Consider the following 26,204-nt stretch of genomic DNA (forward strand, 5'->3'; position numbering starts at 1 on the left):
CTATTGTGGCCTCTGAGTGCTCATGGGGCTCCTGCCCTGCTCCCAGCTAGGCTGGATTTTCCTGGAACTGGAATGAAACCAGAGACAGCCCCATGAATGCACTCGTTCTGAAACCACTGCCAAAGGCTGCCCTCTTGGGTAAGCGGCCCACCGCGGTGGGGGCCAGAGCTGGCACCCAGCTCCCCACCGGGAGCACTTTCCCTCTCTCTCCTCCAGCCAACTGAGAGGAGACTGGCAAGATGTGTAATTTTCAGTTGCTAATTGTGATGCCCTGCAGCTTGCTGAGCTAAAAATAGTCCCCGTTTTGTTGAGTAGGTTAAAAAATAGAAGCCCATGTGCTGCCTCCGAAAGTAGCACCCCTTGCAAAGCCTGGCAGAGGCAGGGGGCTGAGTGGAGCCCCTCCTCCAACTCCCAGCAGGTCCCTGGGGACTCATGCAAGATGGACCCTCAGGGTCATTTTTGTCCCAGTTTTTCAGGAAGCTGGGATGCTTAACTTGGCACCCATGGATGAGCTTCCGGGAGCCTGTCGATCCCTGGAATCATATGCAGAGCGCCGTGGGAAGATGCACTTATCTGTGTGTCCAGGGCAAGGGCCTCAGCCTTCAGCTGATGCTCAGAGGGTCATGCCCTGGCCAGGCGCAATGATGAGGAGAAATGACAGTCCTTAGAAGGAGCAGGGCAGTGGGGGGACCTACTCACCGCTGCCTGCCTGGGCAACCTTGTGCAAGTCCTGTGAACGTGGCGTCCTTATCTGCACGCAGTGTCCCATGGGTTGGGGGGATTGCATTAAGTGAGATGGGCTGGGCTCCCAACTCCTAATGACGAACATTTAAAGTACAGAAGGTTGTCCCCACTCTCAGCTGGGGTAGAGCTGGCTGTGCCTGAGGCCAGTTATCTGAGGGCAGAGCTGGTGTTGGGAGCAGGTTCCTGGGCATCAGTGGCCAGGAGGCCTGAGGACCCCAAAGAGCCCAGAGGTGGGGACCCTCCCACGTGGCTCCCAAAGGATGAGGTCCCTTCCTGCCCTCCCCTCCCACCCCATCTTCCTGCCCAGAGCTGGGGACTGTAAAGCATTATGGGATGAGGCATCCAACTGGAGGCCCACAGCCCTGCTCCCGGGCAGGGACACTCACCCTCAAGGGCTGGGAGGCAAGAGATGAGGCAGGAGTGGCCCCTGGGCACGGGAACACCCCCAGGAAGGTGTCAGGGCTGCCCATGAGCACGGACAGCCCTGCACACGGATGCTGCAGTAATTGGCTGTTTCTCTAGAGTCAGTGTCTCCTACATTCCTTACTCAAGTATGTTTAAGTAAATTATTTGTGACAGCTTCAGCTGTGGGAGTCTTTTACGAGACCATTGGGCAGTGTCAGGCCTCCCCCGGGCCTTGTTGGGCCTCTCTGTACAGGAAGCAGAAAAACCACTTGGGAAGGGCCTTTACCCAGGCCCGGACAAGTGTGCAAGCATAGGATGGAAGGTACGTGAAGGTGGATTGGTGTGGGTATCTGGATGCACACAGCAGCTCTGGCCGTCGCAGTGAGGCCGGCAGCTCCAGGGGCCAGGGGCCAGGGGCTCCTGTGTGATGGGAGTGGGGCCATCTTGGGCACAGCTGGAGTTTGTGAGTGGGAGGACTGTGCCCCCAGGTCACAAAAGCTGTACACGTGTGCGTGTGCCCGGCTGCCCCTCCCAGCGCAAGTCCGGCTTCTGTCCGCACGTGGCCAGGAGCCGATACCCTCCTCCTGGTTTTGCTGCCTGATGGGGGGCCGTGGACTCCCCTTTGCTAGGGCCACATTAGAAAGCCCTGTAGCAGTGAGTGGCACCCAAATTTCTAGCTTAAAGTCTCTTGAAGAGGCTGCAAAAAGGGAATTTCATTCAGAAAGTTCCTAAAAACGCTCTTTTCCCACCTGTCCCAGCATCTCTCACAGCACTGGGGCTGCCTAAGATCTTCTCTTACTCTCTTAGACCCTGGCTGCCCCCTTCTGTCTCCCACGCCCTCAGTCCAGGCTTCCGTGTCCTCAGTGCTTTGGTGGGTGTGTTCCTTAGAAAGTGTGCACACGTGTGTGTTGAGTGGGGGGAGGGGTCAGCTGCACATACTCTGAAGCTAAAGTTTTTGGCTGAGCCCCTAAAAGAGGCCTCCGAGCTGAGTTGTGTTGATGGAGAGCACCAGGTTTTACCCCTGGAAGGGTCCCGGCACGGGGGACCACGTTCCAGCAGCCCTCAGCCTGGCTGAGCAGAGCCCAGAGAATGGCGTTTACTTTCTGAACGATGACACACTTGGTGTGTGAGCACTTGTTCTGGGCTGAAACCATGCCCCGTGCATTCTCCCTTCCTGCACCCCCAACTCACGCTGCAAAGTTTGGGGACCAGTGTCCTGTTTGACAAACTCGGGGCAGGGGGGCTCACACAGATGGAGTAACTTGTCCCAAACCAGCAGCTGGAGGGAGACCTGGGCCCAGGTCTGGGTGTGTCAGGCTCCTGACCCCGGGCCCTTGGGGGCACTGGGAACCTCAGCTGTGCCTAGTTAGATGGGGAAGGCCTGGGCAGACAAGGATGGGCTGCTCTTCTCTGAGACCAGCTTCCCTAGAGATCAGAGGCTGAGGTAAGCTGACGTGTGAACACTTCATGGGGGAGCTGGTCCTGAGGAAGCAGGGAAGGAAAGTGAATAAATACAGGGGATGAGTTCTGACATGGGTCAGTCTTAGCAGACTTCTTTGGAGAGACCCTGTGAAGCTTGTGGCCATCTGGGGTGAGGAAGGAGAATTTGCCTGGTGGCTCCTGTGTCATCATTGGTCCAAGTTTGCCCTAGGGTGTTTCCTGGCCCTACACCCGGGCTGGATGGATCCACAGGGTCTCACACCTGAGCGAGAACCCACAGCCAGGGCAGGGGGCCGGTGGCCTGCTGATGGCTGTGAGGCTGTGTTGTTGGGCCGCTGGTGTGCCGTCAAGGCACAGGTGCGGGTGGCCCATAACGGCACTGGTAGGGCTCCCAGCGACACATTTTCTCATCTAAGCTTCACCGTGACCTGGAGGGAGGGAGGCAAGAAACTACACTCAACTTACAGCTGAGGACCCTGAGGCTCAGAGCACTCAGAGGCTTCTGCACCATCATCATCAGACAGTGTCTCCTGACTCCATTCTGGACTCTCACCAGGTCCCAGACGCAGGCCTGAAACTACAGGAAAGGACTTGGGCAGCTGTGCATGCGAAGTTCACGGGCGGGGCTACAGACAGGAAGCGTTAAAGGAATGGAGTTTTGGAGGCTGGGAGCTGGGCTAGACCATGGCGTAAGGGTAGCTGCAGGACTGCGCGGTGGCCACGTCTCGCTCTGGGGAACAGCAGGAGATGGAGAACCTCCACGGAGCCTGGGGGACCCGGACAGCCTCTGGTCGGACAGAGTGGTGGGGGTGCCCTAGGAGGGGGCGGAAAGAGGGAGGGGGCAACTTACACCCCCTTGCTTGGCCCACCTGGCCTACCTGATCTACGGCCAGCCTGCTGGACACTGCTGGTGGCAGCTTAGCCAAGCAGGTAGCAAAGGGTCCCACGGGCTCAGCCTTTGCCCAGACAGTCTCCCCTGCCTGCTCCCAGCCCACTCTGGTCCCCACAGTGCAGTTCTGTCTGTGCAGGGGCAACAGGTGTGGCCTTCTCACTTGGCATCCTGGCACCTTTGAGGCTTGGCCAGGAGGACTCTGGGCCAGGTGCAGGGAGGCCCCTCTTCCTCCATGGTGCCCCCAGAAAGCCAAGGAAACCCAGGTAGAGACGGACAAGTGCTGACACATGGCAGCTGCCTCTGAACTCAGAGCCAGCTCTCTCTCTCTCTCACCCCTGCACCTGGGCACCTAGGCACCTGGGCCGGTCTTCACGCCCACCTGGGCGGCGCGGAAGTGGAAAGTTCATGGGGCCCAGCTTCTAGGAGCCGATGAGCCGCTTGCACCTGGCTGTGAGCCCGTTGCATCTAAGTTGCTTGCCTTCCTGCCTGAACAGGGGAGGAGCTGTAAGGAGTCAGAGGAGGCAGGCTGGGGGCAAGTGCATCCCTTGCTCCCCGCAAAAGGGCCGCTGGCTTGTCCAGACCAGTACCAGCTGACCTGGGGCAGAGGTGCAGGTCCCCAGGGCCTCCATCCACGGGCCCACCCCACCCCCCTCGTCCCCCTACCCTCAGGCTGGCTTCTGGAGGCTTCCAGAGCTCTCCACCGAGTGTTTGTCTGAGTCTGCAGCCTTGAAACAGGTCTGAATGTAGCCAGAAGCAGTGGGGCCGGAGAGAGGCTCCTTGTGCTTTCTGCTCCCATTTTCACCTCGAAAGCCTGGAAAAACCTCCGGTGCCTGGGCTGTGCCCCCAGCCAGTTAGATCAGAATTGTTGGAGTGGGAGCCGGGTGAAGTGATTTGTTTAAACTCCCCAGGTGACTGTTGTGCAACTGCACCTGAGAGACACTGACCTAGGTACCTAGAAGCTGCTCTCCTCACCTGGAAGCTCAAAGGACAAGCACGTTCAGGGAAAGTGCAGGCAAGTCCCCTCTGGAGGTGGCTGGAACTCGAGGCCCTGCATTTTAGCGGTTGACCAGGTGATGGCGCTGCTGGTCAGGCCACACTTGGAGCTGCGAAGCTTTATAAAGGAGAGGACCTAAAACTCCAGAGAATGGTGAGTTCTGACTCAGGGCAAGGTGTGCTGCGACTGCCGACAGGCCCCCGGGGGTGCTAATGTTGCGGCGCTGGTGCTGAACTTGCTTCAGAGCATCCATGTGGGGTCGGCCCCCTGGGGCCCCTGGGGGTCTGTGTCTGCAATGGCCCGTGTGGGCGCTGAGCAGGCACGTCTGTGAGTCAGCTCCTCAGGCAGGAGGTGCTTTCCCAGGTGGGCTCATTCAACCCTCGCAGCAAATCTCGGAAGTAGCGCTCCCCGTGCCCATTTTACAGATGAGGAAATTAAGACTCCAAGGGGTTCAGGATCCTGATAAAGCCACAACAAGTGGCCAAGCCAGGCTCAGACTCGGGCCTCCCTGACTGCCTGGCCCTGCTGTTATCTCCCCAATCTTGCACTTTCTTCTTTGTCTTCTTCCAACATCTCCATGCCTTCATTATCGTCATCCACCTCAAAGTTTAACATAAGACTTGTCAGTGGAGGCTCCAAAGCTCTCATTGCATCCCCTTGCTCTGATTATCCGCTGTGTGACCTGGGGCAGTTACTTGGCCTCTCTGTGCCTTGGCCTCACCTGCAGCGTGCATAGAATAAGGGTTTCTCTCATGGGGTCATTGTGAGGATTAGTGAGATGATTCAGCTCTAGCGTTAGTGTTGATGGCACTACGCAGCACTCGGAGTCCTAGCTAGTGCATTTCTGATTGCGATTGCTCCTGCTGTGTGTTCCCTCCCAAGGTGGGAGCCCAGGTTTCCTGTATGCTGTGCTCAGAGTGGCTCTTCCCGGAGAACGGGACCAGCTGGGGGCGATGGACACACAGGTGTGTGGCCAGAAGCCTCAGTTTCTGCTCTTGCTGGGACGGGAGAGGAAGACACTATGTCAAGAGCAGAAGATTGAGACAACATTGCAAACTGACTATACTTCAATAAAAAAAATATATATACAAAAAAAAAGGAGGGGGTGTGCAAAAGAAACCACAGGGCTTGGTGGGGCGGTAGACAGAGATGCCAAGTAGTGGTACAGCCGGGGGAGTCCTGCCATCATCCCCATTTGACAGCTGGGGAAATCAAGGCTGGTTAGACTTGTCTAGGAACAAGGAGCTGGCTCATTGCAGAGCTGGGATTCGAATCCAAGGGTGCTCTAAATTCCTGCCCAAGAGGACCCACTGGGGGAACGTGCCTCCTCCCGTTTGGCACTGAGCCTGGAGACCCTCCCAGGTGCTCATTGTGGGGAGGGGTGGTGGGTTCTGCGAGGGACTGAGTGGGTAAGGAAGGGGCTCTAGGAGTTCCCCGGGACTTCCTCAGTGGCTTAGCATACAGAGGAGCGGGGAGAGACCGGTCAGGGAGGCCCGGTCTGAGGCAGGGTCCCAGAGTTGGGGAGAGGCAGGGGTGGCCCTGCACAGCCCTTGTGGGGGTTTCGGGCCTCTGCCTCGAAGCCCACCCTCACAGGTGACCCGCTCACTGGTGGCCATGCTTTTGTCCACAGGCCCAGCCCTGAGGCTTCAGTCTCCATAGCATACTTTTATTCAAAACTCAGCTTCTTTGCACTAAAAGACAAAACTTATTTTAAAGATGACAAAATAGATGTGCCATTTAGAAAAGTTACCGAAATAGTTGACAAATGTGTAGAACCAAAAGTGGAAGTCTCCTCCCCTCCTCCACCCCCTTACAGCGAACTCCGTAATTAGTGTGGCCACGGGTGGCCAGGTGTCTTCTGTGCATTTATGTACAAGTCGTGTACACGTCTGTTGATGTCATTTGAAAGTGACCAGTATGAGATCTTGTCCAGCTGGGGACTCCAGTTGTGGGGCCCTTGGCCCAGCTGCTGTTAGAGGGGTCACTGCCCCAAGCTGAAGGGAGGGTCCTCACCTGGCTGCTCCCTCCCATGGCCTCCTGGGCTGTGCATGGGCAGGGTGTTGGTGCCACACAAGAGTCGGGGACCTTGAGGGAGGAGCAGTGTGATGTGTCCTGAGCTGACCAGGGTCAGGTGTAATGAGTCCCAGTGGCTGCCCAAGATGGATGGACTGGGACCCCACCCTCTGGGCAGGTGACTCCACCCTAAGTGTCTGCCCTTCACCTGTCGTTGGAGACAGTGCGTGCTGAGGATCCCCAGGGAGCTGTAGACTGGGACCCAGCATAGAACTTGGCCCCCCTGGCCTCCTGCTAGGCTTGCTGTTCCCTTCATGGGCTGCAGAGCTGGGGAGCTGCATCCCTAGGCTGGCTTCCGGTCTCCCTAGCCCCGGAGCAAGTGTTCCTGCAGGTGGCCTTGCCCTGTGGGGGACCCAGCAGGGGCTGTGAGCTAGTGGGGTGTTAGTGTGCTCCCCACTGCAGCACCTCCCGACCAGAGCAGTGGGAGAGGCCAGTGGCTCCAAAAATGCCAACTCTGATGACCAAGAGACTTGGGGTCAGGAGGTCCAGCTGACCAAGTTTACTACCCTCAGGTCACCTTTGGAACTCAGAACTGTGTGATCTTGCAGAAGTCGCCCCACATCACATGACCTCAGCTGAGCACTGGGGTTCGGGACCTCTCAGGAACCAGTGACGGCCCAGCAGAGCAGCGGCCAGTGCCGCGGTGCCTGGGAGCCCACCTTTGTTATTTCATCCCACAAATGGTCACTGAGCACCGCTGTGGGCCAGGCTCCAGCTCAACAAGAAGACATGAAGGCAGGTGATCAGCCACTTCTGGCCTTGTGGGTCAGCAGCCTAGGCATTAACCCAAGGAGGCTTCCTCGAGGCAGTGACACCTGGGCTGGGCTTGGAAACCCTAGGGTTTCCTCAGTTGAGTTCCTGCTTGCTGAGCCTCTGTTTTACCATCTGAAAAATCAAGGTTTTGCTGAAGTCAGTGGTTCTTTGACTTGAGCAGCATCAGAGGGCCCACCCCAAGTTTCTGAGGCCTGAGAATGTGCATTCTCACATGTGTTGAGGGGATTGTCCTGAGTCTGAACCTCCATCCTGGAGTGAAGGCAGTGTGGAGCCTGGGGGCCACAGACATTGTCCCCAGGGCTTTGTCCTTCCCTTGAGCTCTTACCCTCCTTGCAAAGAATTTTCTGAGAATTCTAAGGTGACCTTCAGGCGTTTGGCAGAGAAGCCAGCATCGTTTGGTCCTGGTGCCCTTTTTCCCCGGTGTGAGGCTCAGTTGATGTGCTGTGGGGTGGGAGTTGGCTCTGCTTGTGAGCCCCAGGGGGCAGCAGCCCGGGGCCCCTCAATAATCACAGCTACTCTTTGCTCAGTCTGCACAGTGGGGAAACTGAGGCTGGAATGGCTCAGAGGTTGGCCCTGGTCCGGGTAAGAGAGCAGGCCAGGGCCGGGTGGAATCATTGTCATGGGTAAGGTCAGCACTGAGGGCCGCGGAGCCTGGGGAGGGCGTGTGTTCTTTCCACTCCCCTAGACGGGGAGGCGGCGTGGCTGCAGCGGGGAGGTAGCTATGGGGTGGTGGCATCTGCTTGCCGGTGACCAGAGAGGGTGAACCTGGCCAGGGGCCCTGCCCAGGCAGGAAGGGCCAGCTCCTCCCCTCTGACTTCAGCCTGCCTGCCCTTCAAGGTGGGAGTAGCCAAGTGAGCAGACCAGGCCACCCTGGCCAGCAAGAGGGAGAGTGCACCCATGGGCACTCTTGTGGGAGGCCCCAGCTGGCAAGTGTGCGTCACCCTGACCCCACAGAGCCCCTCTAGACACAACTAGCTGCCTTGGGTGGTGAGGAAACTGAGGCTCAGGCCTTATAAGAGCTCTCAGCTGAGCCCTCAGCCCCATCACACTAAGGCCCCAGACTGCTTCCCAACGCCTGCATGTAACAGGCACTTCAAATCCCGTGCGTCCAAAGCAAGTTCCAGGTCTTTCCCCAAACCCCAGCCCCAAAGCCCTTCCCCATGCTGGTCAGTTGCTCAGGCTGAAAACCCTTCCTCACAGCATCCAGAGTTGACCCTACTTCCCTCCTACTCTCCTGTCACCTGACCCAAGCAGTCTCTCACAGGATGCTGCTATGGCAAAACCCACCGATTGGTTTTCAGGCTTCTCCCTTTCAGAGTCTGCACACGGTGGCCAGAGAGACCTTCACCCTGAGTCAGGTCACTCCTGGGCTCAGGGCCCCCACGCCTCGTCTCATGTGCTGCACCTGGGGCCCCCAGATGTGCACAGTCTGGCCTGTCGCTCCTCAGACCACTCTCTTGCTACCCTCTTCCCGTACACTGGCCTCAGGACCTTGGTACCTGCTGTCCCTTATGCCTAGAACATCCCTCTTTTATCCCAGGAAGCTGCACAGCTGACACCATCAGTCTGCCTTGGTGCAGCCTCCCCAAGTCTGCCTTGACCCCCCCGCCCCACCCCCCAGGTGTTCTCCTGGTGGTGGTTTTCTCCATAGTTCCACTGGGACGGAACCCCAGGAGGCAGGGCTCTCTGTGTCCAGGTCCCTGGAATGAGGCCTGCTATGCACAGAGCAGGTGCTGAAGAAACATTTATCAGACATATTTATCAGCAGCTTCAGGGCCACCAAGGAGCCTGGCCGCTCACCTGAGCTGACGTCTGGTGACCCCGCTCCCGGCCCTGCTGGGCTCCCACTATGCACCCGCATGCAGGCTGCAGGCGGCCTGGGAGGAGGGCCTGGCAGAAGTGCCTTTGATGCCTCACAGCCTCATTCTTTCCTCCCAGGAAACTATGCCCCAGACGTCCGTGGTCTTCTCCAGCATACTTGGGCCCAGCTGTAGTGGACAGGTGCAGCCCGGCATGGGGGAGCGAGGTGCTGGGGCTGGCGGCTCCGGGGACCTCATCTTCCAAGACGGGCGCCTCATCTCCGGGTCCCTGGAGGCCTTGATGGAGCACCTAGTCCCGACAGTGGACTATTACCCTGATGTGAGTACCTGGTGACTGGTGGGGATGACCTGGGCTCCAGGCGAGGCTGCTTCTGGGATGGGGAGGGAGGCCTGGCCAGAGCTGGATGGAGCAGCAGGGAGGGGCAGGGCAGCAGGGACCCCCAGCCTCACCTCCTGTGCTTCCCTCGCCTCCTGCTCCCTCCCCGACCCCCAGCCTAGGAGAGGGGAACCTCCAGTGACTTCACTGCTGTCCCAGGCGGGTGGGAGATGGTCCTGGGGGAGGAAGAGGGGTCTAACGGGCGAGGCCAGTGCCTCCAGGTCCTGGTGAGCGTCTACGCAGCCACATGTCCGCCTCTGAGCTGGGAAGTTTGTGCGTGAACCGCCATAGTTCTGAATGAAGGGGGCCCAGCCCCTCACCCACCGGCATGCAGACCCCAGGGCACGTGCCTGTGTGGGCAGGACTGGCCTTCACCAACAACCCAGATCCTCTCTTCACCTCAAGATGACTCTGGCACATTCTTGGAACAGTGAGAGAGAGTTCCCTTGTCACGTGAGGCTTCCCTTCTATGTCCAGTAGATGGCATCTCTTAGCCGTGGGGTTGATGCCTGCTCCCTTTTGAGAGCTAAGTTGCCCCTTGGGGGGCCCCCTCCCCCTGAGGGCAGAGCCCAGCTCCTGACAGACAGGGCTGCAAGGGACGGTGGGGAGGAATTGCCCCCTCCGCCCTCAAGCTTCCATCTGATGGCACTGGAGTCAGCCAGGCTTCTTTCTGGGGGTTCCTGGCCCACCTTGACACGTCAGGCCTCCTCCTTCCCTCCTGGGGCTCTGTCCACTCCTCTATCTTTCCATCTACCCCATAAATCCTCTCAGGGCCTGGTTGGGGCTGGTGTTGGTGGTGCAGACATGAAAGCTGAGGGCCCAGGTGGCTGAGCTGGAAAGAGGGGGCTCTAGGCCCTGAAGAAGCCCCCAGGGGCTGGAACCCCCAACCCTAGTGCTCATCTGAGGGGCAGCTGCCTGCGTGGCAGGGGGAGGACCCGCCCCTCTTCTGGGCTTGTCCCGGAGGAGCCTCCTGTCCCCAGAACTCTGTGCCTAGGATCCCACCCTGCTCCCCAGCAGAGGGCAAAGGGGTGGTGGGGGCGGAACGGGGGTCCAGCTGGCACCGGCTCCTCTGCTGAGTGCCCGCGCTCCCCCACCCCGCACGCTGGGCAGCTGGGGACACACCTCTCCAGTACGGCCGGTGCTCCCCTCGGAGACGCAGGGCTGCTGCCTTGAGCGCTCCTCTTACCCTCGCCTGAGAGCTCCGAGGTGTGACACCTGGGTGCCTTTCTTCACACTCTGGGCCATCTGCTTAGAAGGGGGACCCTGAGGGTCACACTGCTGACCAGCTGGGACCTGTGAGCACCACTGCACAGCCTGGGGACAGGATGTGGGAAGTTTCACGGTGCTTAGAGGATTTCCCTGCTGCTCCAGGGAAAATCCTTTCCTTGGAGCAGCAGGGAAATCCTCCCCTAGTGGCCACAGGGCTGCGTAGGGGCAGTGAGGGGGGCGGGGGAGCCCAGAACTGAGGGCCCCAGTTCTGTTCCAGGAAGCTGCGCTCCCAGCAAACACGGCCTGGCTTTCTTCAGATTGCAGCAAGGAAGCCCTGCTCCTTTGGGCCTGGAATGGGGGGCAGAGGGTCCTGGGCCCTCAGCCTACAGCAGCCAAGTGTGGGTAGAGGACTGTCTGAGTAGAGTTCCCAGGAGAGCCCCAGACAGCCTCCCCCACCCCTAAGGCCTCCCTGTCTGCAGGCAGGGCCAGGGTGCAGATCCAGAGGGCATTGATCCATGTCAGACCAAACACTTCTGAGAACCCTTGGCCCTGGGCTCTGCTCCCTGCTCTCTTTCAGTCCACATCGTGACACCCCTTAGAGGCTGCACCACACAGCCAGGTGGCGGGGGCAAGTGGAAGTGGGACTGGGGGGCCCTGGCATGGCAGGCAGTGACGAGGCCCACAGCTGGTTAGTGAAGGCACAGGGGCTTGCAGCATTTCCTGATGCAGGATCCTGGGACTAAGACAAGACCCGCACCCCACAGACAAGACCCCCACCCCACCACCATCAACCAGGCCCTGCCTCCCTGGCCAGTGAGGATCTGGAACAGAGCAAGCTTGGTGCCTGGCCCAGGGAGCACCGTGGACTGGGCAGCCGACCCACTCAGGCCCACAGAGTCCCACAGACACCCAAGGCCGGGTTTACCCCCGTGTAGGGTGGGGCGGGTAGGGGAGAACCCCAGCAGAGGAAGTCTGCCAGGGGTCGAGCTTATCAGGGGAGGCTTCTGCCAGCGACTGTGAAGAGGTTTGATCTGTGCCTTGCACGGCGGGCGGGCAGGATTTGGGTAGCAGAGAGAGAGGAGGAAGGGCATTGGAGGTGAGGTAAACCACGCAGAAGGTGATGTTGGGCCTGGGAGGCAGCTGGACCAGGTGGGGGAGCAGGCCGTGACCATACCAGGGGGCTGTGCCAGGCCTGACCTGATCTTTGCCCTCTCTCTGTCTCTTTTCTTCAGAGGACGTACATTTTCACGTTTCTCTTGAGCTCCCGGGTCTTCATCCCCCCTCATGACCTGCTGGCCCGTGTGGGGCAGATCTGCCTGGAGCAAAGGCAGCAGCTGCAGGCTGGGTCTGAGAAGGTAAAGGCGTGCTGTCTGTTTCTGTGGCCCTGGCTTCCCCTCTCGCTCACTCTCTGGAGAGAAGCCTGCTCAGAGGAAGCTGGCAGGACAGGGGCTGGCTGAGCCCGGCCTGGGGCCCTCCCTGATGGGGGCAGGTGTGCTGGTCTCTGCAGGCCTCCTGGCATATGTGGGGCCAGGCTCCCCAGGGTCTGCAGGGCCGCACACAGAGCTGAGCACACCTCCCAGGGTGCTGGGTGTAACTGCTGTTGGCGGGTGCGCACCCCCTCCCTGGAAAGGGCCACAGCAGACAGCTCTGCCAGCTCTCCTGGTCAGTGCCAGGACCCCCAAAAGGGAGGGTCCACTACAGCTGGTGGAGAAGCAGCCAGTGGGGCTGGAGTTTCCAGTGACTCAAATAGGGCTGTTTGCCACTGTCGTTTCTTCTGGTTGAGTCAGTCTTTGGGCAGTCAGGATGATCAAGAAACCATGGCTCATCCCTGAGGGCCTAGGGGCAGGGGCCAGGGGCCAGGGGCCAGGGGCCAGGCTTTTAGAAGCCCAGGGTCTGGTGCAGAAGGAGGGGTGGTGGACGTACTGTCAAAGGGCTGGCAGGGCCTATTCTGGGTTTTGGCAGAGCATGGCCTGTTCTGGCTCACTGGTGACCTCTTCCTCCCTGAGGCCGGGCCTCTTGCCCATGGAAGTTTGCAGCAAAGGCCTTGAACGTCCATACCCTCTTTAGAGTCTCCTCTCCAGAGGGGCTCCTGTCCCAGAATGTGCTGGGCAGGGATGGAGACAGGCATCAACTGCAGCCTGGGGTTCAGGAGAGGTTCCTGAAGGCATGGGTGGAAAGAAGCCAGATCAGGGTGAGTGGGGGATGAAATTCTAGGCTGAGGGTCAGTGTGGGGACAGTAGAAGCCTGAGAGGAGCCTGGGGTGAGCCTGCAGGCCTTTGTGCGTGGTGACATGCAGGGCGGGACCTCTGGGGAGGGAATGCAGGGCTCAGGTTCCTGCTAAGTGTGGGGTACTGGGGACATCTTAGGGGAGTGTCCGCAAGCACTGGACTGTGGTCAGGAGTGGCTGCAGGGGCCAGCTGGGAGAGCCTCCACAAGGCATGGGAAGCCATCACTAGGGGACTGGCTAGGGGTGTGGGTGGAATCCGGTTGGCTGAGGCAGTGCCAGGGGGCATGGATGTGGGAGGGGCAGGTAGATATAGGGATGGAGAGTTGGGTCATGTGGGAGCCGGGCCCTGTGGGCTGTCAAGGTCAGAAGGGTCCAGGTTGGGTAGGCGGACACAGGGAGCTGGTCAGGGCCAGGGAGGAGCCAAGGCGGGCACAGGAGGGGTTTGGCATGTGTGAACCAGTGCTGGGCTGGGCACGGAGGACTGGCCAAGAGACTGCAGCCGAGCATCCGACACCCCTGCCTTGGGCTGTATGTGCGTGTGGACCTGGGCCAGCAGAAGTCAGGAAGAGGGTGCCTGGCATGTCTGTGCCTCTTCCCAGCATTTGCCAACCTGCTTTTAACTGCGAAGAGGCAGGCTAGAGTCTCTTGCTTAACATTAGTGATTTTGCTTGGTTCTCAGTGAGTTCTTTTTTATGCGTAACTTCTAATTACAACAAGTAAAACTATTTTCTATGTCATGGTAGCGTTAGGACAGGTTTTTTGAAAATGAATTTAAGTGAAAAAGAGCCAGCTTAAGGGGAAAATGGAGCAAAGCAGGTGTAACAAAGCTGCAGGTGCGCAGGACCAGGGACGCCCTACCTGCAGCTCTGACCCCAGCGTCGGGATGGAGGACAGGTCCTGTGGGGGATGGGTGGGAGGGTGTCACAGAACTGGGGGTGGTGAGGGGCATGTTCCCACTTGTCATCTCTCACCCACTCTAGAGGGTCAGCCCTCACTCTGTGCCCTGCCATCCCACCAGGTCAAGCTGAAGTCCTTCTCAGCTAAGATCGTGCAGCTGCTGAAGGAGTGGACAGAGGCCTTCCCCTATGACTTCCAGGATGAGAAAGCCATGGCAGAACTGAAGGCCATCACTCACCGGGTCGCTCAGTGTGACGAGGTGAGGACCCTGGCAGAGTTCCTTGTCTGGGGGAGGGTGAGTCTTCGGGGCAGCTCTGTGTGTGGCCCCCTTTGCTGTACTCTCCCAAGAGGACTGCAGGTGGCTCTGTTTGCCCCCAGCCCCATGATGACAGCTCTGCTGGCCGGCAGCAGGCCAGACTCACCCTCAGCGTCCTCAGCATGTGGCCTGGGTGCATGATCCCGGGCCCCACCTTCTGCTGCCCCGGGGGTGGGTGGAGTGGGGGCCTGGTGAGAGGCTGTAAGAGCCTGCCCGCCTCTGCTGGCTCCCAGCTCACTCCTGGTCTTCAGTGTTGAGAAGGGCCCCTCCAGGGAGGTGGTGGGCTCGCCTCCAGCCCACACTGAGCGGGAGCCTGGGTGTCCACGATGGAAGTGCTCCTGTGCTCAGCAGCCTCTGCCTGCCTGGAGGGCTCAAAGTCCAGGGAGAGTTTGGGGAGGGGCCAGGGCTCCCCTCACCCAGGGAAGGAAGGCCTGGTCCTGGAGGAAGCCCTTCTGGATTCCCTCATCCCTACTGTGGGCCCCTCCTGCTGGGAGGAGGTCACAAGAAGTAGCTCAGCTGCCACCACCGGGAAAGCCATGCTCATCAGACCCGGAAGCCTAGCCCTGGCCTTCAGCTCCCTTCCCCATAGGACAGCCAGCTGAGCCACCCTCCCCAGCAGTCCTCGAGGGAGCCCACACTATACCCCGCTCTGGCATCAGCAGCCCAAGTCTTCATGGCAGGTCTGGGTGGGTGATGTGGGCTCGAAGGTAGGCAAGTCCCTGGAGATGAGATGGGCCCCTCCAGGGCGGCGCTGGTCTTGCCGCCAGCCCACGCCAGCATCTTCTTCACCCCCTGCCCCTCTCAGGAGAACGGCACGGTGAAGAAGGCCATCGCCCAAATGACGCAGAGCCTGCTGCTGTCCCTGGCTGCCCGGAGCCAGCTTCAGGAGCTGCGTGAGAAGCTTCGCTCACCGGCCGTGGACAAAGGGCCCGTCCTCAAGGCCAAGCCACCAGCTGCTCAGAAGGACATCCTGGGCGTGTGCTGTGACCCCCTGGTGCTGGCCCAGCAGCTGACTCACATCGAGCTGGTCAGTGATGCAGTGTGCCCTTCCCAGGACGGGTTTGGGGCATATTCACTGGCACTTACCCAAGGCCACTGGCCCCCGGCACCTTCTCACCATGGTGCTGCAGGGCCTCCCCCACCAGTCAGACTGGGGTGTCAGGTGAAGCCTGCCTGCTAGCTCTGACCACTGCCTCTGGTGTGTGTGTGTGTCCACCTGCGCACCACGCATCCCCAGGATCACGGCAGCCCCGTATTAATGGGAGGGGCTGAGGACATGGGGACTGCAGTGGCTGCAGGATGGAGGACTGACCCGGGAAGAGATGAAAGGTTTCAAAGGGAAAGGCATCCTCTTCCCACCGCATCCCCCGCCCCAGTCACCTCATCCTGCCTGTGCCTTGGGCCCTCCCAGGGGCGGGCCTTCTAAACTCCTGGGATACACCTTGTGGCGGGGGCTTGCCCATGGGTTGGATGTTCTGATCAAGGAGGGGCTGTGGCTGTGGTGCACGCCTGCAGGAACGTCTTGACTGCTGCTCTGAACGTGCCTTACACCCCGAGGGTGGGCCTGCCTGAGGACGGCAGGCATGTCACCCTTCCTGTACTGTCTCCTCACTCCACCCTAGGAGAGGGTCAGCAGCATTCACCCCGAGGACCTGATGCAGATTGTCAGCCACATGGACTCTCGGGACAAGCACAGGGTGAGGGGCCGCTGTGTGCTCTGGGGTGGCCTGAGGGTGGGCCTGACACCTACACCTGGGTGGGTGGGGGACTCCCCAAGCATGTCTGAGCACCTCCACAGTGATGGGCCTCACAGCCTGACGGGCATGGGTCCTGCCTCCTAGCGCCTGCTCCAGGGAGTGGGTGGGTGGCCATGCAGGGTGATGCGTGCTGGGAGGGAGCCCAGCATTCCCAGAGGCCTAGGGAGCCAGCCTGGCCTCCAAGCCTAGCCCTGGGGGCATCCTGGGAGATCCCGCCTGGCCAGTGGCAGCCCCCCTCTGCCCCCAGCTTTCACAGTCTCCCCTTCTGGCCATGACTCCTGCTCCTTGGTGTGGGGATGGGGCTGGGGCAGCACCCACTGGCAGGGTCCTCTGGCTCCCTGTGACTTGCCGCGTCCCCCCAGTGCCGAGGGGACCTGACCAAGACCTACAGCCTAGAGGCCTATGACAACTGGTTCAACTGCCTCAGCATGCTTGTGGCCACCGAGGTGTGTCGGGTAAGTGCCGTGTGGTGGACACGGGGGCGCGCCATCTCCTGCGCCCTCTGATGATGGAACTTTGAAAGTGGAGACAGGAAGCTTTTATTGCCAGGGCTGCCCCAACTCCCACCACCCCCACTTCCAACAGCAATGCCTTAAATTGCAACAGAGGCCTCCCACGGAGTGCACCCTGTGCCCGGCGCAGTCTGCAAGTCAATTTGGGGCTCCCTTGGTCCTCTGCCCTCCTGCCCCTCTGCCTAGCATCAAAAATGCCCCAGCTGCATTTCCTGCCTCTGCAGCCTGCGAGCATCCCCTCACCCCAGATCTGACAGCTCTGTGGGCCCAGGGCGGCTCCCATCTGGGCCACCTTTCAGGGGCTGGTGCCAGAGGGGACAACCCCTAGTCAGGCACACGCTGAGCAGCCTGGCTGCCCTCCAGGTGGTGAAGAAGAAGCACCGGACCCGCATGCTTGAGTTCTTCATCGATGTGGCCCGAGAGTGCTTCAACATCGGGAACTTCAACTCCATGATGGCCATCATCTGTGAGTGTGCGGGCCCAGGGGGTCCCCACCCAGCTCTGTCTGGCCCGCCCTCACCCCGCCTATCATCCCCTGCAGCTGGCATGAACCTCAGTCCCGTGGCGAGGCTGAAGAAAACATGGTCCAAAGTCAAGACGGCCAAGTTCGACGTCTTAGAGGTAGGCTGCCTAGCTTTGTCCTGCCGTCGTGTCAGCCAGCCTGGCTGCGCCACCGCGAGGAGGCAGGCAGTCTGTGCTCTCCTTGGCCCTTGGGAACTTCAATCAGAACTGGCATCACCAAAAGCAAGTTCTGGGGAGTGGTTAGTAAAGAGTTTGGCAAAAGCAGGCCCACAGCTCCAGGCTGGACAATGCCAACTAAGCGGTGACCGCCCTTTCCTGGCTCAGCGTCTTATGGTCCTGGATCCTCTGGGTGGCCCAGGGGCTGACAGGAGAGCCCACTTACAGCCTTGCCCAGATGTATTTGATCACAGAATCTGTTTTTTGGCAAATGTGTGTCTTGAGGATCTGGTCAGGTTTGGGAGGTATCAGCCTAAGCAGAAGGGCAAATGAGGGTTTTGAAAGGAAGGAGGTGAGACCCAGACTCAGCAGGGCAGGGATGAGGTGTGTGTGAACTGTGAGATTTCTCTACAGCGTTCTGGATGATGCTTGCACCCAAACCCAGAAGGCCCTGGCCCAGTGCTCAGCCCTCAGCCCTCAGCCAGGTGCTTCTGGGCTTCCCTCCTCGATGCTCACTCCTGGAAAGGATGCTCACTCCTGGGGACAGTCCGGGGCTACCCGGAGCTGTTTCTTGCAGAGTGTCCTGAGCAGGTCTGAGGGGCGCAGGGAAGCACCGCCCACCACATCCTCCCGTCTTCCCACAGCACCACATGGACCCATCCAGCAACTTCTGCAATTACCGTACAGCCCTGCAGGGGGCCACACAGAGGTCCCAGATGGCCAACAGCAGCCGGGAGAAGATCGTCATCCCCGTGTTCAACCTTTTCGTTAAGGACATCTACTTCCTGCACAAAATCCACACCAACCACCTGCCCAATGGGCACATTAACTTCAAGGTCGGCTCAGCGCCTTCATGGTCTAAGGGGAGGGGGCCGGCTCTCCCAGCACAGGGTAGGGCAGACCTCCTGGCCTTGCTCCAGGAGAAGCAGAATCCATCTTTGCCATGAGAGCTGTAAGGCAGTGGCCCTGTGGCAGAAGGGCCGTTTAGGACTGACAGCTCTAGTATGGTCGTGGGTGCCATTTGACCTCAAGGTGTGAGGATGGCCCCAGCTCTTCTGGGAGGATAATTACAGGGCTATTTACAGGGCTAGGAGCCACAGGGAACCTGTATCTTGGTCCCAGCACTGACCCCACCAGGGAGACAGAGAAGGGGCCACTCCTGGGGGTTTGTGGGTCAGGAAGACTTTTGGCAAGAAGGGACTCGGGCAGGGAGAAGGCAGCAGAATTCCAGATGAATGCTTACAGGTACCTGGCCAAAGTCAGGAGGGTAGGACAAAGGTGACTGGGGAGTGCAGGGGGAGCTGGGCTGTCCTGTGTTCACCTCACACAGGGAAGGGGAGGGAGTCCTGGATTCTTACCTGGGCCCCAAAGAGTGAGATCAGGCGTGTTCTGGTTGGTGGTACTATGCTGGGTGTGGCTGGGATGCCTGCCTCAAGCTGGAGTCACAAATGCAGGCCCTTTTGGGGTCCCTTCGCTGGGGAAGCAGACGCTGCAGCAGCCTGATGGCTCAGGTAGAGGGCAGGGACAGAGCTGCCCTGAGGACACGTGCTGGCTCTGATGTTGCACAGAGTGCTTCCGCGGCTACCAAGTCAGCTCTGTAGGGCCACTGTCCCATCTCGCTGGGACCAGGGAAGTAAGCAGCAGACTGAAATCAGAGCCTGTATCCCCTGCCCTAACCAAGATTTTCAAGCTTATGGTGACAAATGAACATCCAGTTGGTCTTCTGCCCCTTCAGAAATTTTGGGAGATCTCCAGACAGATCCATGAGTTCATGACATGGACACAGGTAGAGTGTCCCTTCGAGAAGGACAAGAAGATTCAGAGTTACCTGCTGACGGCTCCCATCTACAGCGAGGAAGGTGAGGGCCACCTCCCCACACTGTGCAGGTCACCCTGACTCCTTCCCCCAACCATGGTGCCATCTTGGGGTTGCCCTGGGAGGCAGGCCTGGTTGTTAGTCCCACGCTATACTGGGGAAGCTTGGCTCGCAGAGGTGAGTGCATGAGGCTGGGCTGTGACAGATGACAGATTAAGAATAAGGGCAAGAAGAGGTCAGGCTCCCGAGGCCATTTGAGAGCCAGGGCAGGGTTGGGCCAGCGCTGCAGAACCAGAAAACTTCTCAGAGTTCTCAGGCAGGTATCCAGGAGTTCTAGGCCCCATGGGGCCTGGAACCCCACGCAGTGGAGACCTGTGGATGCGCCCAGGCCGTAAGTCCTTGCCTGCTTGGTCCTGGGCCTAGCTCCAGCCCTGGACGGGAGTTTGAGAAGGGCTAACTGGTACAGGAGGTGGACTGACCACGTGTGGACATGGGTTCTGAGGCACTTCTTGTCTCTCAGCTCTCTTCATCGCCTCCTTTGAAAGTGAAGGTCCTGAGAACCACATGGAAAAAGACAGCTGGAAGACCCTCAGGTAGGAGAACTCAGAAACAGTCCGGTGAGCCCCCAAGACCAGCCCCATGGCCACGTCTACAAGGAAGGGAAAGGACAGGGTGGGGGGCAGCCTGATGGAGCTGCGCACCTCTCCATGGACCAGGTAGAGGAAGGCATCCCCGGTGCAGGTTGAGGACCTGGGGTTTGAACGGCCCTGACTCCTCCCCTCAAAGACCAGTTCTTGGAAGCCGGGCCCTCCTCTAATAGCATGGGCCGGCCCGCTGCTTGCTCAGGGGAGGGGCTGGCCAGCCACCTGACCATTTCCTTGTGCCTTGCCCACCTTTAGGACCACTCTGCTTAACAGAGCCTGAAGGCACGGATGCAGCCTGCAGACCTGGACGAAGCACACATGTGTACTGAGTTTTAATCTTGATTGATATGGGTTGAGATGAGGAGGCCTCACTGGTTGGGGTCCATTTTGTATATAACTTTTATGAAAAAGAAAAAAAGAAAAAAGTATTTCATGCATCAACCTTTGGCACTTAACAAAGTTTTTTTGTTTATTTTCAATAACAGGGCAGGGCCCTGCTTTGGGGAGGGGTGGGGAAAGTGTATCATGGGAGATGGCATCCATGATAACATCTTATTCTAATGAAATGTAGATTTTTATTTTCTACTTTTGATTATTAACATCTTACAAAAAAATATTTTAAAAAACCCAACCAAAACCAACGTGAGCCCTGCCTACTTTCCAGCCAGTGTCTCTGAAGTCGGGGTTAGTGCCTTAGAGGGTACTGGAGGGCCGGTCTCCCGCTCCTTTCTCTTGCCCACAGCCAGTGCCACTGGGAGGCGCAGGGAAAGCTTTGCCCTGGACCACAAGGGCGCCTGCCCTCAAAGCCTGGGCCAGCAAGGTTCCGGCAGGCGGGGCTTGGGCGGCCGGGAGGTCTCGTTTGCGTAGTTCTGGAAGTGAACCTTGAATATGGGCTTTCCGAAGTTTACATTTTCATTTTCCTTTATCAGGGATTTACGGGGGTCTGGGGGGAGGGCAGGGGGACACCTGGCAGCATATTTTCTGTTGGAATATGTCTGGCAAATTGTTCTTCAGCTACATTTTAAGAAAAGAGATCTGAAATGACCTAAGGGGGAGAGTCGTGGAATTGTCAGTTTTCCAGGCTGTAACTGAAAGACACACTTAGGTGCAATAAAGCGAACACAAAATACAGTTAAGGATGGGGACATTCAAAGCTGTCTTGAAGCCCAAGAACAGAGTGAAAAGAAGCAACTCACAAGTCAGTATCCTCCCTCCCTCTGGGTGGGGGGCCTCCCCTAATAGAATCTGAAACACAGAAAGTTAGCCAGGCCAGTAATGCTGGAGCCCACTCACATGAAACTGCCCAACACGTAGAGGTATTTTCTACACCCAAACTTGAGGAGTACACTCCGTTTTCTGTCTGATGTCCTGGCCATGGGACAGTGATGGCCCTGCTCCCTCGAAGGCCAGAAGTGGGCAATACACGCTGACTCCATCTCCCTCACAGCGTGGCTTTCATTCTGTACAAGCAGACTGGGAACCACTCACCCTCGTTTCTCTCCGCACGCCTGGCTTCCACCGGAGCCTCCAGCTGGGAGGCCTGGGTGAGGACGGGTCAGCTAGTTGCTAATTCCCAAAACTCCTAGGAGAGCCTGGAGATGTGAAGGCGAGGCTTCAGGAGGGAGGTGGCTCCATGATCCGCTGGTGACATCACCCTCAGCCCTGGGTGGAGCAAGGATATTTACACTGTATTGTCACAGTGTTTTTGCACTTTTCAGATGTTCTAGATAGTACATATTGTATATTGATAGTACATATTGCTTTGTTTATGTATTTGAGATAAAGAAAGGTTTAAAACTTGAGAGTATATATTTGGAATACAATGTGAGAACATTTTCTGTACACGTGTCAAGGAGCTTTCACATCAATGTGCGCGTCCCTGGGTTGTCAGTTCCAGTACCTATCTGACAGTGTCTACATTTGCTACTTTATTTTCCCAATTTGATACAGACCCTAACTATGATGTTTTGGTATTTCGAGGTGAACTCTGAGTATAAAGCTGTACCATACATAATGCAGGGTGGCAGTTGTCGGTGTGACTGGACATACTTGCATCAATAAAAGAACATGTTGCTCCCCTCGTGTGCCTGTCCTCTGTGCGTGGCTGCTGAGGGTGGATGGCTCTGATGCTGGCAGGAGGCACGGGGATGCCCAGCTGGGGAGGAGGATGAGACTGCCCGGGCCCAAAGATGAGATGGCCTTCCAAAGATGGAACAAAGAACCCTCACCTCCACGTTCTGACAAAGGGCTTTTCAAATAAACAAGGCAAAACAAGACAAAGTTGTACAAGAGGCATGTTCTGGTCCTGCTTTCCTCAAAGAAAGATCCAGAAAGCTGTTGAATTACATAGTCATGTCAGTTCAGGAAACCTACCTGAGTTGGCTGTAAAGGGTCCTTTACTGCAGGACTAATCAGAACCTTTGGTGTCCACGGGCGCTGTGTGTCAGCTGGGGAGTACCCACTGACATCTTTCTGCAGAGCAGCCTGCAGAGTGCAGTTCTGTTTCAGTGAGTCACACTCAGGGGCTCTATAGAGAAGGGATTTGTTGAGGGGCACACGAGAGCTTGTGGAGTTGAAGGGAACACTAGGATGGAAGCTGAACTCCCGCATGCTTCTCTGTGGCCTGTCACACAGGCCAGGCTGGATGCTGTCTGCTCGTTATAGCTCACCAAACCTGACTCTGCTCCTTAGAGCTGACTCAGCCCACCAGAGCAGCGCTGCCCACCGGAGAACTTTCTAGGGTGATGGAGTACTCCATAGCTGCATCATCCAGTCTGGTAGCTACACAGAGGTACTGACCATGGAAATGTGGTCAGCGCGACTGAGGAACAGAATTTCTAATCTTACTTATGTTTACAAAGCTAGTGGCTACTGGCAGGAGGCTCAGCTTCTGGGGCCTTGTCACCTGCTACCCCTCCAAGTGCCTCGTGGAGTGGACTGCACACAGTAGGTGCTCAGGTGGAGCAAATGAGGACCCCTATGAGGATGCGTAAGTGAGTTTTGGGTAAGTGACACCACTTTTTAGGTCCTTCCATTCAATGGTATCTTTAATTTCTTGGTAAGGCTATTTCTGGAAGTTTCTAACTACCTCAGCTGAAGAAGGGGCACGTCATTTAGTCTGGGTCTTAGACTCGGAGCTTGAGCTGGGAGCAGGAGGCGAGCTGGCTTGGCTAGCCACAGCACTGTCCTTCACCCGCGGGGTGGTCCCTCCAGGCAGTGCCTCTCCAGGTGTGGGTCCCAGACCAGCAGCAGCATTAGCAATACCAGACACTTGGTTCACAATGCTCTCAGGGCCCCACTGCAGACCTGCTGAATGGGAAACGTGGGAGTGGGGAGGCCCGGGCGAGTCTGAGATGCTCTCCCAGCAGGTTAAGTTTCTGCAGGAGTTGGCAGAGCACTCTGCTGCCCCGCCACTAGCCTCACCGTCCTGCCCGCACCTCCTCCATGCACTCGCCGTCCATTCTCACACATTCTCTGAGTCTCCTTCCGTCCTCTTGGTGGGTGGCGCTTGTGCTCCTTCGGGCCCTGCCCCACCTGCCACATCACACCGTTGGCATCCGTCTCATGCACTGGAGTCTCAATCTCTCTGTGTAGGAGCCTCTTGTCGAGTATCCGTGTGGCCAGTGACCAGCACAGTGTGTGGTTCTTAACAACACCATGGATGACTGAGTGCTAGCTTTTCCCCACGTTTCAGGAACAAATCTATGTTACAGCGTCAGATGTGACAGGAAGATAAGCTAGGGATCTCTACTAAGGCTCAGAGACTTCTGTGACATACTAAGAATTTTTGTGAAATATACACCTACCACCACACCTATACATTTGTAAAATGTGAGTCATGTCCCTCAGGGAGGCAAGATAGGATCAGTGTAAGAGCAAGGAATCAAGAGCTACACTGTGGATTTGAGTCCTAGTCTTCAGTTCCCAGCTGGGTACCCTGGGACTACTGTCTACCTTGTTAAGCCTCCATTTCCCCATGATTAAAATGGAATTACACTACTCTCGATCTCATGGGGTGGTTGTAATGTTATATGGCAGGAAGTGCAACGCCTCATTGTTTAGAAGCAGTCAGTGTTAGCTGTGTACCAGCAGTGGTGCCCTGATGAAACTAAATGCCACTTCGCCCACAGAGAGAGGAATCTGGGAAGAGCGAAACAAAGGATTGTAAGTGCCCTTCTAAGGTACAACTGAAGTCCTGGTCATTACAAATGTATTCTAACACTACCAAAAAACACTCAAGTGTCAAGTTTAACCAACATATAAACATATATGAGAAAAAATTCACACAAAGTTGTGATTCAAAACTACTTTCTAAATGAAAAACTGACTACCCATCTATAGGCTGGTAACATTAGATCATGCCAACATAATTTCTATCCTTATTCTCAAAAAGGAAGTCGTGACACTGTGAGGAAGGCGAGGGGCTGCCAAAATTCCCCACAAAAATCTATCTCAACATATCCAGGACTCTCAGGTATGGAACTTCAGCAACAATGTCAAGGGAACAATACTGTCAGGAATGTAAGAAGTTGAGCACTTGTCCATTTCTGGTAGCATGAAGAGAAAGTGGCTTGCCTATTGAAATCAACTGATAAACTTATACAAAATTTTAACATCCAAGTCAAAGTGGGAACCCAGAGCTTCCATTTTTCAATCCACAAGGGGGACAGAGAAGAAAGTCCAGGGCCTGCTTGAGAAATTACCGAAGTGTAACACAGAGAGACAAAGACTGGAAAACACAAAATAGGTTAACAGACGTGAAGGATACTACTGGTTTAACATGTGTTATCATGTTATAGAAGGAAAGAGAGAGAGAATGAGGAAGAGACAATGAAAATGTAATAGCTAGAATCTTTCAGAACTGACAAGAGACAATCCCAAAAGCCGATTCTTAAGCAGGATCAGAAAAAAATAAATCTGTGCACTCAGACATATCATAGTGATACAGAACAGAGGTAAAGAAGAGATTTTAAAGACAGCCAGAGAAAACGATGGTTGATTTCTTTTTCACTTTGGAGTAGACAAAGGTGGTTAAAATTAGACACCAAAATTACTAGCCATAAAAGAAAACTGATAAACTGGACTTTTATTAAAACTAAGAACTTTTGCTTATTAACAGATAACATTAAGAGAATAAAGAACAGTCCTCTGCCTATGAGAAGATATTTGCAATATATAAATCTGACAAAAGACTCATACACAGAATATAGAAGTAACTCCTATAAATCATTTTTTTTAAAAGCCAGTTAAAGAAAAAGGACAAAATCCTAGAATAGGCATTTCACAAACAGGATATCCAAATGGCCAATAAGCACATAAAAAGATACTCAACATCATTTCCCTGATGATAAACTAAAATCAAAATGAAGTAACTGTACACACCCAACAGAAATTAGAGTCCAAATTAAAAACACTGAAAATACTGTGTTGGGGAAGATGTGAAGCAACTGTATCTCTCACATGCGGCTGGAAGGGGGTCAGTGATTTGAAAGGACTGAGACAAATCTGCCAACATCTGGCAAGGCTATTCAAGAAAAAAGAAAAAGAAAAGGCACAAGTCAACAGTATCAGGAACGAAAGAGAGGCTATCACTATAGACCCTTACATATGACACAGATAACAAGAAGATACGGCAAATAACTTTGTACATTTCATCTAAAATTTCAAATTTATCAGTATAAATTCCTAGAAAACAGGACCCTACCTAAATTAACTCAATCAAAACCGATTCTAGAAGAAATAGAAAATCTGAATAGTTCTACAAGCATTAAATAAATTAAACCAGTGATCAGAGATCTTCCCATATAGAAAAAGTTCAGGCCTAGGGGGCTTTCAGGCAGTTTTGCCAAATATTCGAGGAAGAAATAATTCCAGTCTTACAAAACTTTTCTAGAAACACAGTAAGAAGGAACCCCCTAGTAAGAAGATACAGGTAATCTTACTCATGAACATCGATTAAAAAATGCCTGAAAAAATATATATACACATCCATACACAAATATATACAGACACGTAAATAAATGTGTTTGTGTATGCACGCAAACCAAATCCAGCAAAGTATAAGGCTAATGTAATACATCATGACAAACTGGAATTTACCCGAGGAATGCAACGGTACTTCAGGAATTTGATTAACCTAATTCATTAATTTAACATATTAAAGATGGAAAAAATATATATGATCATCTCAACACATACAGTATTTGTTAAACGCTCTCAAGCATGATAAAAACTTGCCAAGTAGTAACAGAAGGTAATTTTATTAACTTAGTAAAGAGTATTTATAAAAACACCTACAGGAAATACCATACTTACTAATGAAACACTGAGAGTGTCCCCCTTGAAATCAGAAACAGAGGCAGGATGTCCACAATTATCACTTTCAGTCAACACTGCACAATAAATCCTAACAAGCACAGTAAGACAAGAAAAATAAAGATATAAATATTGAAAAGGGCAATCAGCAAGCAATAGAAGGAAGAAATCTTTAACTTGATAGAGAGTATCTATCAGTAACCAAGGGAAAACTCGTATTTAATAAGGTGACATTGGAAGCTTCACAGTTTTTACAATTTATAAAATGACAAGATTTTCCCCCTAAAATGGAAAACAAAAGTCAATGGAAACTCA

General features: G+C 55.7%; 2 protein-coding genes across 8 annotated transcripts in view; one reads left to right on the forward strand and one right to left on the reverse strand.

Moving 5' to 3' along the window:
• The window catches only part of RASGEF1A (RasGEF domain family member 1A), an 86,053-nt gene extending 66,069 nt beyond the window's left edge, over positions 1 to 19,984 (forward strand). For all 7 annotated transcript variants that reach the window (XM_032491781.1, XM_032491778.1, XM_032491776.1 and 4 more), the window contains 12 exons: positions 9,261 to 9,461; positions 11,960 to 12,082; positions 13,973 to 14,110; positions 14,973 to 15,194; positions 15,790 to 15,864; positions 16,287 to 16,379; positions 16,800 to 16,902; positions 16,978 to 17,057; positions 17,759 to 17,950; positions 18,850 to 18,973; positions 19,451 to 19,523; positions 19,830 to 19,984. In XM_032491781.1, coding sequence (XP_032347672.1) covers positions 9,267 to 9,461; positions 11,960 to 12,082; positions 13,973 to 14,110; positions 14,973 to 15,194; positions 15,790 to 15,864; positions 16,287 to 16,379; positions 16,800 to 16,902; positions 16,978 to 17,057; positions 17,759 to 17,950; positions 18,850 to 18,973; positions 19,451 to 19,523; positions 19,830 to 19,854 — 1,443 coding nt within the window. In that variant the 5' untranslated portion in view covers positions 9,261 to 9,266 and the 3' untranslated portion in view covers positions 19,855 to 19,984. The remainder of the gene's footprint in view (positions 1 to 9,260; positions 9,462 to 11,959; positions 12,083 to 13,972; positions 14,111 to 14,972; positions 15,195 to 15,789; positions 15,865 to 16,286; positions 16,380 to 16,799; positions 16,903 to 16,977; positions 17,058 to 17,758; positions 17,951 to 18,849; positions 18,974 to 19,450; positions 19,524 to 19,829) is intronic.
• A 64-nt stretch (positions 19,985 to 20,048) lies between these two features.
• The window catches only part of CSGALNACT2 (chondroitin sulfate N-acetylgalactosaminyltransferase 2), a 49,281-nt gene continuing 43,125 nt past the window's right edge, over positions 20,049 to 26,204 (reverse strand). The window contains exon 8 of the mRNA XM_032491774.1: positions 20,049 to 21,236. Coding sequence (XP_032347665.1) covers positions 21,157 to 21,236 — 80 coding nt within the window. The 3' untranslated portion in view covers positions 20,049 to 21,156. The remainder of the gene's footprint in view (positions 21,237 to 26,204) is intronic.

This window comes from Camelus ferus, chromosome 11 (assembly GCF_009834535.1).
Source record: "Camelus ferus isolate YT-003-E chromosome 11, BCGSAC_Cfer_1.0, whole genome shotgun sequence".
NCBI classification, from domain to species: Eukaryota; Metazoa; Chordata; class Mammalia; order Artiodactyla; family Camelidae; genus Camelus; species Camelus ferus.